The sequence below is a fragment of the Microtus oregoni genome, unplaced genomic scaffold, assembly GCF_018167655.1.
Source record: "Microtus oregoni isolate MIOR12 unplaced genomic scaffold, Mior012 000109F_ref0000275, whole genome shotgun sequence".
NCBI lineage: Eukaryota > Metazoa > Chordata > Mammalia > Rodentia > Cricetidae > Microtus > Microtus oregoni.
The window spans coordinates 2,581,258-2,595,130 of NW_024544727.1; the positions used below are offsets into that span (position 1 = coordinate 2,581,258).

At 49.8% G+C, this 13,873-nt stretch overlaps 2 protein-coding genes across 5 annotated transcripts; one reads left to right on the forward strand and one right to left on the reverse strand.

Annotated features, from left to right (window-relative positions):
- Window positions 1–1,153: 1,153 nt before the first annotated feature.
- On the reverse strand, window positions 1,154–10,261 carry LOC121443567 (transmembrane protein 88B-like). Of its 4 annotated transcripts, none has more exons than XR_005973675.1 (3): window positions 5,804–6,393; window positions 4,309–4,980; window positions 1,154–1,189 (listed from the first exon to the last, which is right to left on the reverse strand). XR_005973675.1 is itself a non-coding variant. In XM_041645369.1 (3 exons), exons 2-3 carry the CDS (start codon window positions 6,080–6,082, stop codon window positions 4,720–4,722), a joined length of 540 nt encoding a protein of 179 aa, XP_041501303.1. In that variant the 5' UTR covers window positions 6,083–6,097; window positions 10,141–10,261; the 3' UTR covers window positions 3,862–4,719. The 4 variants fall into 4 exon arrangements, 3 of the variants coding, with proteins under 3 accessions (XP_041501303.1, XP_041501300.1, XP_041501301.1); XM_041645369.1 differs by lacking the exon at window positions 1,154–1,189 and adding an exon at window positions 10,141–10,261 and having other exon boundaries at window positions 3,862–4,980; window positions 5,804–6,097; XM_041645366.1 differs by lacking the exon at window positions 1,154–1,189 and having other exon boundaries at window positions 3,862–4,980; window positions 5,804–6,114; window positions 6,303–6,375.
- Window positions 10,052–11,913, forward strand: LOC121443566 (ankyrin repeat domain-containing protein 65-like). The gene is made up of 3 exons (XM_041645365.1): window positions 10,052–10,236; window positions 10,320–10,854; window positions 11,469–11,913. The coding sequence occupies exons 1-3, from the start codon at window positions 10,052–10,054 to the stop codon at window positions 11,841–11,843; spliced, it is 1,095 nt and encodes a 364-aa protein (XP_041501299.1). The 3' UTR covers window positions 11,844–11,913.
- Window positions 11,914–13,873: the final 1,960 nt, after the last annotated feature.

Here is a 13,873-nt window from a genome sequence, read left to right on the forward strand (position 1 = left end):
TGCTCTCACCCAAAGATAAGAGGAATATAGGCAGGACACAGTCATATATGTGTGCATACACCAGCCAGGCTCCCTTTTATAAGGCAGGCCCACAGTTACTGGAAAGGAGCAAGCATTCCCACCTTGCAGCTTATCTGTAGCCCTGAGGAACTGGAGAGAAGAGTTGTTTAGCAGCGGTGGCAAGAAATGAGTCACACCGTGCAGCAAACCCACGTGGGAGTTTATTGATGGGGAGATAAAGGCCCTTAGAACAAAGAGGCTGCTCTGGACTTTCAGGCTAGAGTCTAGACACGAGGATCCTAGGCACGACCTGTTCATGTGGTGGTGGAAATGGAAGGGCTCCCGAAGGAGCAGTGACCCCAGACCTGTGCCTGCTGTGTGGTGAGCCAGGTTGTCTGCTCTACCGGCTGGCATAGCCCTATTCTTCACAGATAAATACAGACCCTAGACCCTTCTGCAGACCTCATACAGTCTCCACAGCATTCTTCTTCTTTTTTTGTGTGTGATGCTGTGTGAATGGAACCTAGGTCATCTCTTTGCCTCATGTAAACACCAGACTACACCCTGCTACACCCAGCACCATTCACAGAGCAATGGTGTTTTCTTTTTTTGTCAACAGTCTTATTTTGTAGCCCAGGCCGGCCTCAAACTCACAGCAACTCTTCTGCCTCAGCCTCCCTAGTGCTGAGATTGCAGGTGTAAACCATCATGCCCTGCACACAGAGTTCCTTTGGGAAATGCCCGGAAAAATCAAATTAAATTAAATAACAAGAAAATCTGAAAGACCGGGCTAAAGTAGGTCATCCCACTGCCTCCTTTAGACTTTCCCAGGGCCACCTGGAGGACGCCCAAGGCCTCAAGATGGGCTCGAGAAGCTGGGGAACACCTTTCAGAAATGGAATGTCCCAGACAGCTGCTGTGACGGAGTTCCTCACCCAGCCAGCAATCACTTCAGCTTAGGAGTTGATCTCTGCAGTCACCTCCCCACCCCCACCAGGCCCAGCTGTTGTTTTGATGGTTTGGGGGCCAGGCAGATCCAAACCTCAGCCAAGGGCTTCCCAGGAGAGTCTTCATCTTCAACCTCTGGGGGTGGCCAGACTAGTTCCTGGCAGGAGGAGAAGGAAGACGGCTTCATTCCAGAGGAAGCACTCCTGGGCAGTTTGGCAACCAGCTGACTCCGTCACTCTGTCTGCTCAGGAAAGGAATCAAATCTGGACACACATGAAGGTTGAAAACCCTGAGACACACAAGACACTCAATAGACCTGAGCCAGCCACACGCTGGCTATGCCCGCAGCCACAAAATCAGCTCGATCCAGACCGTAGGCTGAGCTCTGGCTGTGCTGGTTACAGGCTGAGCCACACTGGCAAAATAGTGTGCTGGATCCTTAAAGAAATATTTAGGTCTGGGCATAATAACATATTCCTATAATTCCAGTACATGAGAGGCAAAGGCAGGAGGATCATAAATTCTAGACCAGCCTGGATTACATAGATCCATAAAAGTTAAAAAATTTAAAAAGTCTGTTATAACTAGATTCCAGGTAAATTATAATAAACATGTTTTAATATATTGTTAGGCTTATAAGAACATATATATCTCAAAAGCTCCACTACCCCCCTAAATTAAACTTTACAAAGCCCCAAACCAAAGAACCAGTTAGATGGCTCAGAGGATTAAGGCACTTGCTACTAACTGGACAGGTCTGTGTTGAACTACAGTCTTACCGTCCTAGAGACCCCGCCCACAGCCCAAGCCACTGTGACGAACGAGCAAGTGTGGGGCAGAGAGATGGAGAAGAACGGTTTGAGTACTATGAAGAGAGGTGGATCTGAAGAAGTGAAGGTGGAGAGAAACAGCCTGAGGTGAGTAGCCTGCAAAATCACCGGAGACCACGGTGAGTCCCGGTTCATGCTGCCACTGAGGGCCATGGTCATGGCCATGCAGCAGCAGGGGTCTGTGTTGATGTCCACAGCCCATATCACCACCAAAGGCCATGTGTATGTCCCTGGTCTGGACTGCCGCCTGGGACCACGTTAATATCCAAAAGCTGCACAGAGTTGGCCTTGCCCCTCACTGGCTGCAGCACCAGGGAGAGTGGGCCCTGCCCCTCACTGGCTGCAGCTCTCTGGAGAGTGGGCCCTGCACCTTGCCTGGGCAGCACAGCAGAGCTGACCCTGTTGTTTAGAGCGGGCACAGATGAACTGGCCCAGAGGGGGTGAGAGGGGAGAGCTGGCCCCATGGTCACCGCATCTGTCATGTGGTAGCATGGGAGGAGAGATGCCTTTCACCCCTCCCTCCACCCTCCCCTCTGCCCCTGTCACCTGCAGCATGGGAGCAGGAAAGTTGACTTTGCCCCTCATCAACTGCAGCGCTCAGGAGGGAGGGTGGCCCCTTCAACTCGCCTGGGCAGCACGGTAGAGCTGGCCCTTGTGGTACGGGTGTGGGTGAGCTAGCTGAGGCAGTGCTGGAGAGGGTGACGTGGTGGTGAGGATGAGGGAGAGCTGGCCATCTGCCACCCAGGCCCAGAACCAGGGCTGTGAGTTGGCCCACCCCAACATCCACCCCTTCTGTGAACAGCTAGAACATGTGAAAAAGTTAGTCCTGCAGATTCGAAGCTGCAGGGTCTCCATGATACAGGGTAACAACAGGATCTCCAAGAGGAGTCTCAGTGAGGGCCCAGTACTAATAGTGTAGCAGAAGTCAGAGGCCATAAACTAGACCGGTGACTCACTGCAGTGAAGACTTGTGAGCAAAGATGGATGAACTAACGGGCACACTGTGTGACTCACTGTGACACACTACAGCTCCCATGACGAGTTGTTTTTTTTTCTTTTAAATTTTATTTTATACCAAAAAAATTTTTATTTTATTGGGGGTGGGGAGGTTGCAAGGGCAGGAGGTGTAGATACGGAAGGGATGGGGAAATGAATGGGAACTGAGCGCGTGATGTGAAATTCACAACGAATCAATAAAAAGTTAAAAAATAATAATAGTAAATCTTAGCTGAGAAGTGGTGGCACACACCTTTAATCCCAGCACTCAGGAGGCAGAGGCAGGTGGATCTCTGTGAGTTCGAGGCCAGCCTGGTCTACATATCTAGTTCCAGAATAGCCAGAGTTACTCAAAGAAACCTTGTCTAGAAAAGAAAAGAAAAAAAAAACTTATTAGATGGGTGTGGTGATGCATGCCTTTATTTGCAGCACTCAGGAGGCAGAGGCACCACAGATCTTTCAGTTTGAGGCCAGCCTACACAGAAAAACCCTGTCTCAAAAAACCAACCAAGGGGCTGGAGAGATGGCTCAGTGTTTAAGAGCACTGACTGCTCTTCTGAAGGTCCTGAATTCAATTCCCAGCAACCCACATGGTGGCTCACAACCATCTGTAATCTCTTCTGGCCTGCAGGCATGGAGGCTGAACACTGTGTATATAATAAATAAATAAATATTTTTTAAAAAATCAAAAAATTTTAAAAAAACATGTCCCTAGCTGAGGATATAGCTCAGTGGTAGAGTGCTTGCCTAACAAGTATAAGGTTTGGAATTCTTTCTTAGGATCACTGAAAAATTAAATAAGATATTTTAGTACTAGTATGTATGAAGACATGAAAGGAGGAAGAAGAAGAGGAGGAGAAAGGAGGAGGAAGAAGAGGAGATGGGAGACAGGGAGGAGGAGTGGAAGAAGAATGGTAATTTACCCATACATAGGAACTTGTTAGTAAAGCTGTAGCATGTCAAATGCAAAGATAAATCTTAAAATTTCTCACATTGTAGCCAGTCGGTGGTGGCTCACGCCATCAATCCCAGCTCTCCGGAGGCAGAGGCAGGCGGATCTCTGTGAGTTCAAGGCCAGCCTGGTCTACAAGAGTTAGTTCCAGGACAGGCACCAAAACCACAAAGAAACAAAACAAACAAGCAAAAATTCTCACATTGTAAATTGAGCTCTTTTCCTGCTGCCTGTCTCAAAAGAAAGAACCCTGGTCAGAGGTGGAGCCCCAGTTCTGGGTATACATTGATACCTGATTCCGAATACAAGCTGAGTACTAGGGGCTGCAGAGATGGCCCAGCAGCTAAGAGCACTGTCTGGTCTTCCAAACGACGCATATTCAATTCTCAGTACCCACACTGAGACTCACACTTGTCTGTAACTCCAGTTCCAGGGCTTGGGACACCCTTACACAAGAAACATCACTGAACATAAAATAAACTATATATTAAAAAGACACACACACACTATAAACAGAGTGCTGACCGTGGACTTACTGAGCCACTAATCCTGGTCGCAGACTAAGTGTGGACAAAACCTTACCTAGTAAATGTTTGACTATAGACACAATTGAGCCGTTGTCCTGGGCCATGGGCCGACCTTGAGACTCAAGATGACTCCTGAGTCTCAAGGTAAGTTATGAAGTCTGGTTGATACTGATCACACTGGAGCTTCTAGGACTAGCTTGGTTTTGGGAAACATAGATATCCGCAAAGCTGCTGCTGACCACAGGTAGGAGTGGAATGCATTGGCTTGGTAAGGGAGCAAAGCCCATGGAACCTTCTCAGAGGAACACTTCCCTCCTCTGAGAGAGAAGCACCAACCCGGTCCAAGGGACCCGGTTGCCATCTCCTGGCGACTTCGAGCACTGCGCTCCGAGCCCAGAGGCGGCCGCTCCACTCGTCCGCCCACTTTCTGGGAGTCAAGTGGAGGCACGGAGACGTCTCTGAGGCATCAGACCCAGGCACAAAGTTGTTTCTCTTCGTCAGGGCGGCCGCCCGCCAGCTCCTCTTCGCTGCATCTCTGTGGGCGGCGCGGTTCGGGGGCTCTCGCCGGGGTAGGCAGGACAGGGCGTAGTCGCCGGACCAGGAGGGAGCGGGCGGCGGAGGCGAGCACCAGGAGAGGCGGCAGGGAGAGGAATCCGAACACGATGAGCGCGGCAGAGCCGCGATCGGAGAGCAGCGCTCGGCACCGTGGACCCGGGGCTGGATGAACCTGCGGACAGTGGAGGCGTGGGGTCGGACCAGGATGCACCAGGGTGGTGCAGTCGTGAGGAAGGACCAGGGTCCAAGGTCTGGAGGGGAGGACCAAGCAGAGCCTAGAGATTGCAGAAGAGTCCAGAGAGACAAGGGGCGGGGCCTGGAGAGCGAAGTGGGGCTTGGAGGACAGAAATTGCCAGAATACAACAAAGAGAGTTGGCCTGAGTTGTGGTTGCTGTGAGCCAAGCAGTGTTGAAGTCTTTTTGGGGGAGATCTGGAACCCAGACTATAAATGGCCCAGGTAGGGCTGAAGGAAAGGCTCCAAGAACTTCCCTGGCTCTCCCAACCCAGCTTTTCTGTCCCCAAGGCCCTTACCCCCAGCTGCCGCTTCACCAGCTAGCGTCATTTCTCTCCCACACCGGAAGCCACAGAAAGGAATATAGGGGCCATCTATATATAGATCAAGCCATAGCCCTCTCCACAGGTGGGGAAGCCCAGACCAGGTCAAGAGGGTTTGGGGAAGAGTGGAGAGGCACTGAGTATAGGTGAAATTTGACAATTTATTTTCCTATCTTCACTTCGACCTCACAGACCAGGCCCTGGTGCCTACTGGTACAAAGAGGCCTGGGACAGGCAAGACAGCTGTTCCTGAGTAACAAACAAAAGCTTTTCTTTGTCTGCAGCTGGTAGGGGTGTTGGCAGAAGAGGAGGTTACAGAAGAGGACACATACATCTCTGCATACAAAGGGGCAGGGCTGGAAGGGGGTCGATTCACTTTCGATCCCAGGGACTTGAACCTCTACAGGACTCCCACCCCCCAGGGACTAGCCAATGCTCACCCTTGAGTGGCACAGGAATCCCAGGTAGACAATGGCAGCAGCTGGCAGCAACACCAGCAGGAAGACTGTCCCGGGTAGCAGCAGATGGCACAGGAACCCAACCAGAGCCCGGCCAGGCAGCAGCAGGGTCCTGAGGCCTTCAGTGGTCAGGATGGGCCACCCCGGGCATACCAGGACTGGGATACGGTAGTCAGTAGGCCTTCTTCGAGGCAGCATGGGCGCTGTGTCTGAAGTACCTCCTTCATCCTCTTCTGTCTCCCTCTCCTGCTGCTCACTCATGTCCTGGCTGTGGACCTTGAAGGATGCTTTCCCTAAGATCACAGCAGTAAGCGGTAGGACTAGCTCCCACCGCCAAGCCCAGACTAGTGATCCTTTCCCCTCCCCCCGGTTCAGTTCACATCTAGATCCTAGACACCAGATAGTGGACTGCTGTCCTGTTTAGTCTAGCACCGGATATCTGTCTCCAGGGCTACACCCCTGTCACAGTTTCCCCCACTACCTTGTTGGGCCTCTTTGCCAGGCAAATGAAGGCAGCTCCTGAGTGCTCTGGTTAGGTCTTACACAGCTATCCCTATCTGAGCACTATGGCCCTCCTTCCTCACAGCCCGCCCTTCCCCAGCTTCCAGTTCTCCCAAACAATGGCTCCATTTCACAGATCCTGGCTATGACAAATGTCCTTTAATAGCTGCCATCTAGGGACAAACCGTTAACTCATTTCCTAGCCCCAGTCCCCGCAATCCCCTCTAGGGACAAACCGCTAACTCATTTCCTAGCCCCAGACCCCGCAATTCCCCTTTTCTAACAAGTAGACCCCTCTTTGTTGTCAGTATAAGATGAAAACACCATAGGACTGGAGAGAGGACTTGGTACTTAAGAACACTGGCTGCTCTTCCAGAAGACCTGGGTTCAATTCTCGGCACCCACATGGCAGCTCACAGCTGTCTGTAGCTCCAGTTCCAGGGCATCCAGCCTCACACAGACATACATACAGGCAAAACAACAATGCACATAAAATAAAAACAAAAAAATCATTAAAAAAAGGTGAAGCCACCAAGTGACTCCATGCTGTGGAGTTGTTCAGAGGTTAGTGTTTACTGTAGTACCTGGCAGATAGCTGTTACCTGATGAGCAGCCACTCAGTTACTCTGCACTGAATCCAGTCCATCGTGGAAGCATGCAACAGGCTTTTCAGATGGTGAGAACATGTAATCCACCGAAAGCTCCAGCCACTAACCCCCAATATTGCTAAGATGCCTTCACACTGGAAGTACACAGCGGACAGCATTTAAGCCCTATTTACATAAGCTATTGACCCTTAAGGGGAGCTAATGTTTCCCCTTCTGTGCCATTTCTTCCAGTGGGCTTTGTCACTTCCAACTTTCCTTGGAATATCTTCCGATCCTGGACAGCTTTCCAGGTGGCGTTTGATATGCTCCACGAAAGGCAGCTTGCTTTCACTGGCATGCCTGGCACCGCCAGCTGTGACCGTGGCTGTTTGTGTATTTGGGTAGTGAATCCGGAGTAAAGAGTATTGTAAGGTGCTCATAGCTCAGAGGCTTAAGACGCATATTGTCCTTGTAGAACGACCTACGTTCGGTGCCAGCACCTGCTTCAGGCAGCCCACAACTATTCGTAACTCCAGCTCCGTGAGGCTTTGATGCCTCTGATTTCCTGCCCACATATTCATATATCTATATGCACACTTGCACACACATACACACCACAAGCATACAACTAAAATAAGAAAAATAAAAGTATTTTTAAACAGTGTTGCAGGGGCTGGAGAGTTGGCTCATTGGTTAAGAGCACTTGCTGCTCTTGTAGAGGCCAGGTTCCATTCTCAGCGTCCACATGTTGCCTCATAAGCTTCTGTCATTACAGTTCCAGAGGGTCTGGTGCCCTCTTCTGACTTATGTAGGCACCAGGCATGCTTGTACTACACATATATACATTCCGGCAAAATGTCCATACTCATAAAGTAAAATAAACACATCCAAAAAATCTTAAGTGTTGTAAATTATCTCCTTACTGTGCCCACACTCTTGTAATTAAAAATAAATATATTTGGGGCTGGAGAGATGGCTCAGTGGTTAAGAGCACTGCCTGCTCTTCCAAAGGTCCTAAGTTCAATTCCCGGCAACCACACGGTGGCTCACAACCATCTGTAATGAGGTCTAGTGCCCTCTTCTGGCCTGCAGACATACACACAGACAGAATATTGTATACATAATAAATAAATAAATATTAAAAAATAAATACATAAAATATATTTGTTCAAAAAAATTAAAAAAAATATATTTGCGCCGGGCGGTGGTGGCGCACGCCTTTAATCCCAGCACTTGGGAGGCAGAGGAAGGCGGATCTTTGTGAGTTCGAGACCAGCCTGGTCTACAAGAGCTAGTTCCAGGACAGGCTCCAAAACCACAGAGAAACCCTGTCTCGAAAAACTTATAAAAAAATATATATATTTGTTCACTGGGTGGTGGTGGCACACGCCTTTAATCTCAGCACTCAGGAGGCAGAGGCAGGTGGATCTCTGTGAGTTCGAGACCAGCCTGGTCTACAAGAGCTAGCTCCAGGACTGGAACCAAAGCTACAGAGAAACCCTGTCTCAAATATATTTGTTTATTTATTTTAGTCTTCACCTCACTGCATAGCCCTTGCTGGCTAGCCTAGAACTCAATATGTGGACCAGGATGGTCTTGAACTCATACAGATACACCTGCCTCTGCCTCCTGAGTGCTGAGATTAAAAATAGTTAGGCATAATGGCCTACATCTTTAAATCCAGCATTCAAGAAGCAGAGGCAGGTGGATCCCTAAGTCTGAGGCCAACTTGGTCTACAAAGCAAGTTCTAGAAAAAAAGAAAAGCAAGTTCTAGGACAGCAAGGGATATACAGAGAAACCCTGTATTGAAAACAACAACCAAAAAGTATGCATCATCATGTCTGACTGATATTTTATTTTAAATGTCTTAATGACTTATTTATTTGATATGTGTGAGTATTTTGGTTCCATGGATGAATATGCACCATGTGCATGCCTGGTGCTCACAGAAGAGGTGTCAGATCCCCTGGAGCTGGAGTTACGAATGGGTTGTGAGCCACCATGTAGCTGCTGGGAATCTCACCCTGGCCCTCTATAAGAACAGCAAGTTCTTAAGTGTGAGCCATCTCTCTAGCTCCTGCTATTTTTTTTATTATGTGCATGTGTTTATATGTGGGCATGTTCACATGAGTGCAGGTGTCTTCAGAGGCACTTGGGAGACAGAGGCAGGTGGATCTTTATGATGTACATAATGAGTTCTAGACTAGCTAAGGCTATGTAGTAAGATACATACTGGGACCTTGCCCTCTCTGTCCCAGGCCCAAAGTCAAGTATCCATATGGAAGCCTTTTTCCTTCAGGGTCTCCTTTCTACCTCTAGACATGAGTTCTTAGCATCCCCTGTCCCAGAAATATCCTTGCTAGCTGACATTTCTTCCGTCTCATAGCCTGCACTAGCCTGTCTTAACCGGTTCTCCAAGAGCTTCCAACCCCACCGTTCAGATGTCAGTGGTGAACCTTTCTCTCTTTCCGAGCATCTTATTGGGAAGAACGATAGAACCTTACAGGGTCCACTCCCCAACCCTGTCTGAAGCTAGGAGGAGAGGTGGTTCCAGCCCCAGGATGGGGTGGGGGCAGGTAGATCGCAGGGTGCCGGGGGTGGGGGGGCAAGTCAGAACATATCAAAGTTTGTGTTACTTGGAGGAAGGTAGGAAGGAGGTGCTGCCATCCAAGGCATGTTCCTGCTTGTCCTTCCCAACCTGTCCTGGCTTTTGTTCCTGGGAGTGTGGCCAAGAGCTTTAGTAGCCTGCTAGGGGACAAGAGTGCTCAGGCAGAGTCTGCTTGCTCCCTGGCAGGCAGAGACTCCCTTCAAATTACTAAATAAACAGTGTCAGGTGACCTCAGCATGGCCCATAAGGAAGCAACAGATCTTTGCCCACTCCTAACTTCAATCTAGCCTCCCAGGAGTAGCACCCACCTCTCAACCTGCAAGAAAAAAACTTCTGAGGAGGGTCACCAGATTGAAGCTAGCCTAGAAATAATAGGGAGAACCCTCGGGCTCCTGCCCCAGTTCCCTCTGGAGGTAATTGGGAGCCAAGACCCTTCAGAAGGCTAAGAGGTATCTGAGTCCCCCTAGTCGGGTGGTGACGTGGGACAGGTAGGGTGAACCAGCAGGAGGCCTCAGGGTGGATGCTCTTCCCAGATGGATTCCAGCAGGCTGGAGCAGGAACTGCAGTGGATGGAGCTGATTTGGGAGGCGGCCCCGGCAGACAAGACAGAGAAACCTCTTACCTCCCAAGCCTGGAGTACTCTGTTCCAGGCAGTGTGGCAGGGTGCTCCCAGCCTGGTGATACAGCTGCTGAGGCAAGGTGCCAGTGTGGAGGAGAGGTAAGCCGCATGAGTAGCTCCAGACTTTCTCCGACTGGGGCTGACTTGGTAGGAAGCACCCTCACGTATTTCGCATCCCACAGGGATCACGCAGGTCGGACTCCGCTCCATCTGGCTGTGATGCGAGGCCACGTGCCCCTTGTACGCCTACTGTTGCAGCGTGGGTCCCTGGCAGGCGCAGTTGATCACACAGGGCGCACACCGTTGCACGAGGCTGCTTGGCACGGACACTCAAAGATGGCGGAACTATTGCTGCAGCGTGGGGCCTCAGCGGTGGCATGCTCTCAAACGGGTCTCACGCCCCTCCACTGGGCAGCTGCGCTGGGCCACACGCTACTGGTTACAAGCCTTCTGGCCGCACCAGGTTCAGACCCTGCCGTGAAGGACTTAAGAGGTTGGACCGCCACCCACTGGGCTGCGGCATGCGGGCGACTGCCTATACTAGAGCTGTTGACTGTTGGAGGCAGCCTAGACCTGGACAGCGCCCTGCTGGTGTCAGCGGTAGCTGGAAGTGCATCAACCTTGCGGCTTCTCCTGGCACTGGGGGCAAAGGTGGATGCCCTGGACAGCACGGGAGTCACCGCGCTTGGCCTGGCAGCTGGCCTAGGCCACCACCAAGTAGGTCCAGCCTTCACCTGCAGTGACTGTGCAGGAATCCCAAGAGCTTGGTTCTCTACACTTACTTCCATAAGCTCTGAGGGAGGAGAGGAACAACGCAGAAAGATGCTGAAGCACTGGTGGGCAGGGTGGAGGGGTTGGGAGGTGAGCAGGCTCTCAGTTGGACCCTCCCACACCTGCCAACCCCACTTTGTTCTGGTGGCCCATAGCAATGAATTGGGTGAATACTTAAGTTTTCCTGAAACAGCAATTTGCTATGTCGCCTTAGCTGGCCTGAAGCTCTCTATGTAGACCGACTTGATCTTGCACTCACATAGATCCTCCAGCCTCTGACTCCTGGGTGCTGGGATTAGTGTGGGCCACAATGCCTGGCAACAATCATTTATTTAAGTATTTGGCTGAAGCTCAAGAGCAGTGGGGCACAGGGAGCACCAGGGGTTGTTACACAGCCTTTGCACAGCGTTGAATTTGATCCAAGAATCTGAGGCTGCCTCAGATTTCATCTATTTATTCCTAAAAGAAAAAAGAGGCTGTAGGGATTTGGGCCAGGCAAACACCAGGCCCTCTAAACCAGGGTGATGGGCTCTTTCTCTCTTCTTTCTTTCCTTTTCCAGGATGTGGCGGTTCTGCTGGACCATGGGGCAGACCTACGTATCACGGACAGGAACAACTGCTCCGCACTCCACAGGGCTGCCTCTGGCGGACATCTACCTGTTATACAGCTGCTGGTGGCCAAGGGCATAGAGGTGGATTCTCAGGACTCGCTGGGTCTCACGCCCCTGCACTACGCTGCCCGGAGAGGCCACGTAGAAGTTGTCAGCCATCTCCTGGACAGGGGTGCACAGGTCAATGCTGCCGGCTGGCTCCGCAAGACCCCTCTGCACCTTGCTGTGGAGTGTGACCACAGAACAACCATAGAGCTTTTGCTAAGCCGAGGAGCCAACTCTACCTTGAGGACACAGTGGGGTGAAATGGCCCAGACCCTATAGGGTGCCTGCCCCAGGCACTGCCTGATTTCCTTTACTAAACAAACTTCTTAAAAACTACAGAGAGATGAGAAATTAGAGCTGTACTTCTAACAAAATTAAGAGTTTAGGATTATGGAGGATATCTTTTGGTTGAGATTTGTTCACAACTGGGCCATGGTGGCGCACACCTTTAATCCCAGCACTTGGGAGACAGAGGCAGGTGGGTCTCTGTGAGTTCAAAACCATCCTGGCCTACAGATCAAGTTCTAGGACAACCAGGGCTGTTGCACAGAGAAACCCTGTCTAGAAAAACCAAAACCAAACCAAAATAACAAACAACAATAAAAACTGCTACCCATTAGGTTATATTCCCATATCAAAAGGATTGTAATTCTTCCAGGCAAGTAACATATCCTTGGTTAACCGGGAGGTGGTGGTACACACCTTTAATCCCAGCACTTGGGAGGCAGAGGCAAGCAGAGCTCTGTGAGTTTGGGGTCAACCTTATCTACATGAGGCACCAAAACTACAGAGAAACCTGGTCTCGAAAAACAAAACAAAAAGATATCCCTTGTTAAGAACATAAAAAAGAACAGCATTGGTCAACATTTTTGCCATGTAAATCTCTTATTTGTTCAAATGGCCACACTTGCAGTTTCTGGTTCATGTAAAACATGCTCAAAGTGTACCTTCGTGCTGGAACCTAAGCAGGATTTATAGATCACAGTATATGTGAAATGTTATAGATCAAAATCTACATAAGCTGCAAAGAATTTCTGCTCAAGGGTGGTGTCTCTGTGTGTGTTAGCCAGAAATCATCATTAAAGGGGTGGGTCTTTTTTTCCTTATGATTCTCTGCATGTCTGGAGTAAATTCATGGTGGTTGTTGGTGGCACTAACCTGCTGCTTCACTAGGAGTCACAGAGTCACAGCCCCAGTGTCCCTGAGCTTCCTTGGGTGAGGCCGAGACTTTTTGGGCAAAACAGGACAAGAAAAATCCTGAATCCTCCTTCTCGGTAGAGGCCACCTGTCCTGGAACTTGCTCTTGTAGACCAGGTTGGCCTTGAACTCACAGACGTCTGCCTGCCTCTGCCTCCCGAGTGCTGGGATTAAAGGCACACGCCACCACTTCTTGGTTAAACATGAGAATTGTTGGAGAAAGAAGACACTGGTCTCTGTCCTCAGGAGTATAACTACTCAGCTCCAGCCTCCTCCACATAAGGGTCGAGTTGGCAACAGATTTGATTAAAACCTCATGGTTTCTCTTTGGTCTGTGGGCCACAGGGCTCCCCTTACCTGCACTGTATGCGGGGGATGTTCTGTTTGTATTTGTCCTTCACACTAGTTTCTTTCCTCATCTCTGTAATAAGATGCTTGAAAGAAGAGATGTGCAGCTCGTAGTTTTGGAACACACAGTCCAGTTTATGGATGTATGCTCCATGGGGTTTATGAGAGAGCTTTGCCCATCTGCTGTAAACACCTTTCTGGTATTTTCACCAGTGATTTTTTAGAAAGTGTTTTGATTTGTGGCTTTCTTTGTTCTGTCATGAGAAAAGTTTCAATAAGCTGGGTGTGGTGAGGCACACTTTTTTTTTTTTTTTGAGACAGGGTCTCTCTGGGTAGCCCTGGCTCTCCTGGGACCAGGCTGACCCTTAATTCAGAGATCAGGCTGCATCTGTCTCCCAAGTGCTGGGAATAAAGGCATTTAGTACAACACTTATGAAAGTTTTTTGTTTGTTGTTTTAGTTTTCACTGTTTTCAGACAGGGTTTTATTTGATGGTCCAGGCTGGCAGAAACCATTACAAACCTCTTGTCTTGGACTCCTGAGCACTAGAACCACAGGTGTAAACCAACTGAGTTCAGCTCAGAAAACTCTTCTTTAAGTAGAATGTCAACCAAATGTGGACGGAATGACGTGTTGCCTGGGGGACCAGCTTCCAGCAGGGCAGGGCTCAAAGGGAATCTAGAGTCAGCACATTAGACTTTTCTATCTGAGGGGTCAGGGAAAAAGACACTCACTCTGTATGGATGGTTTCCTTGTTGACTCTTC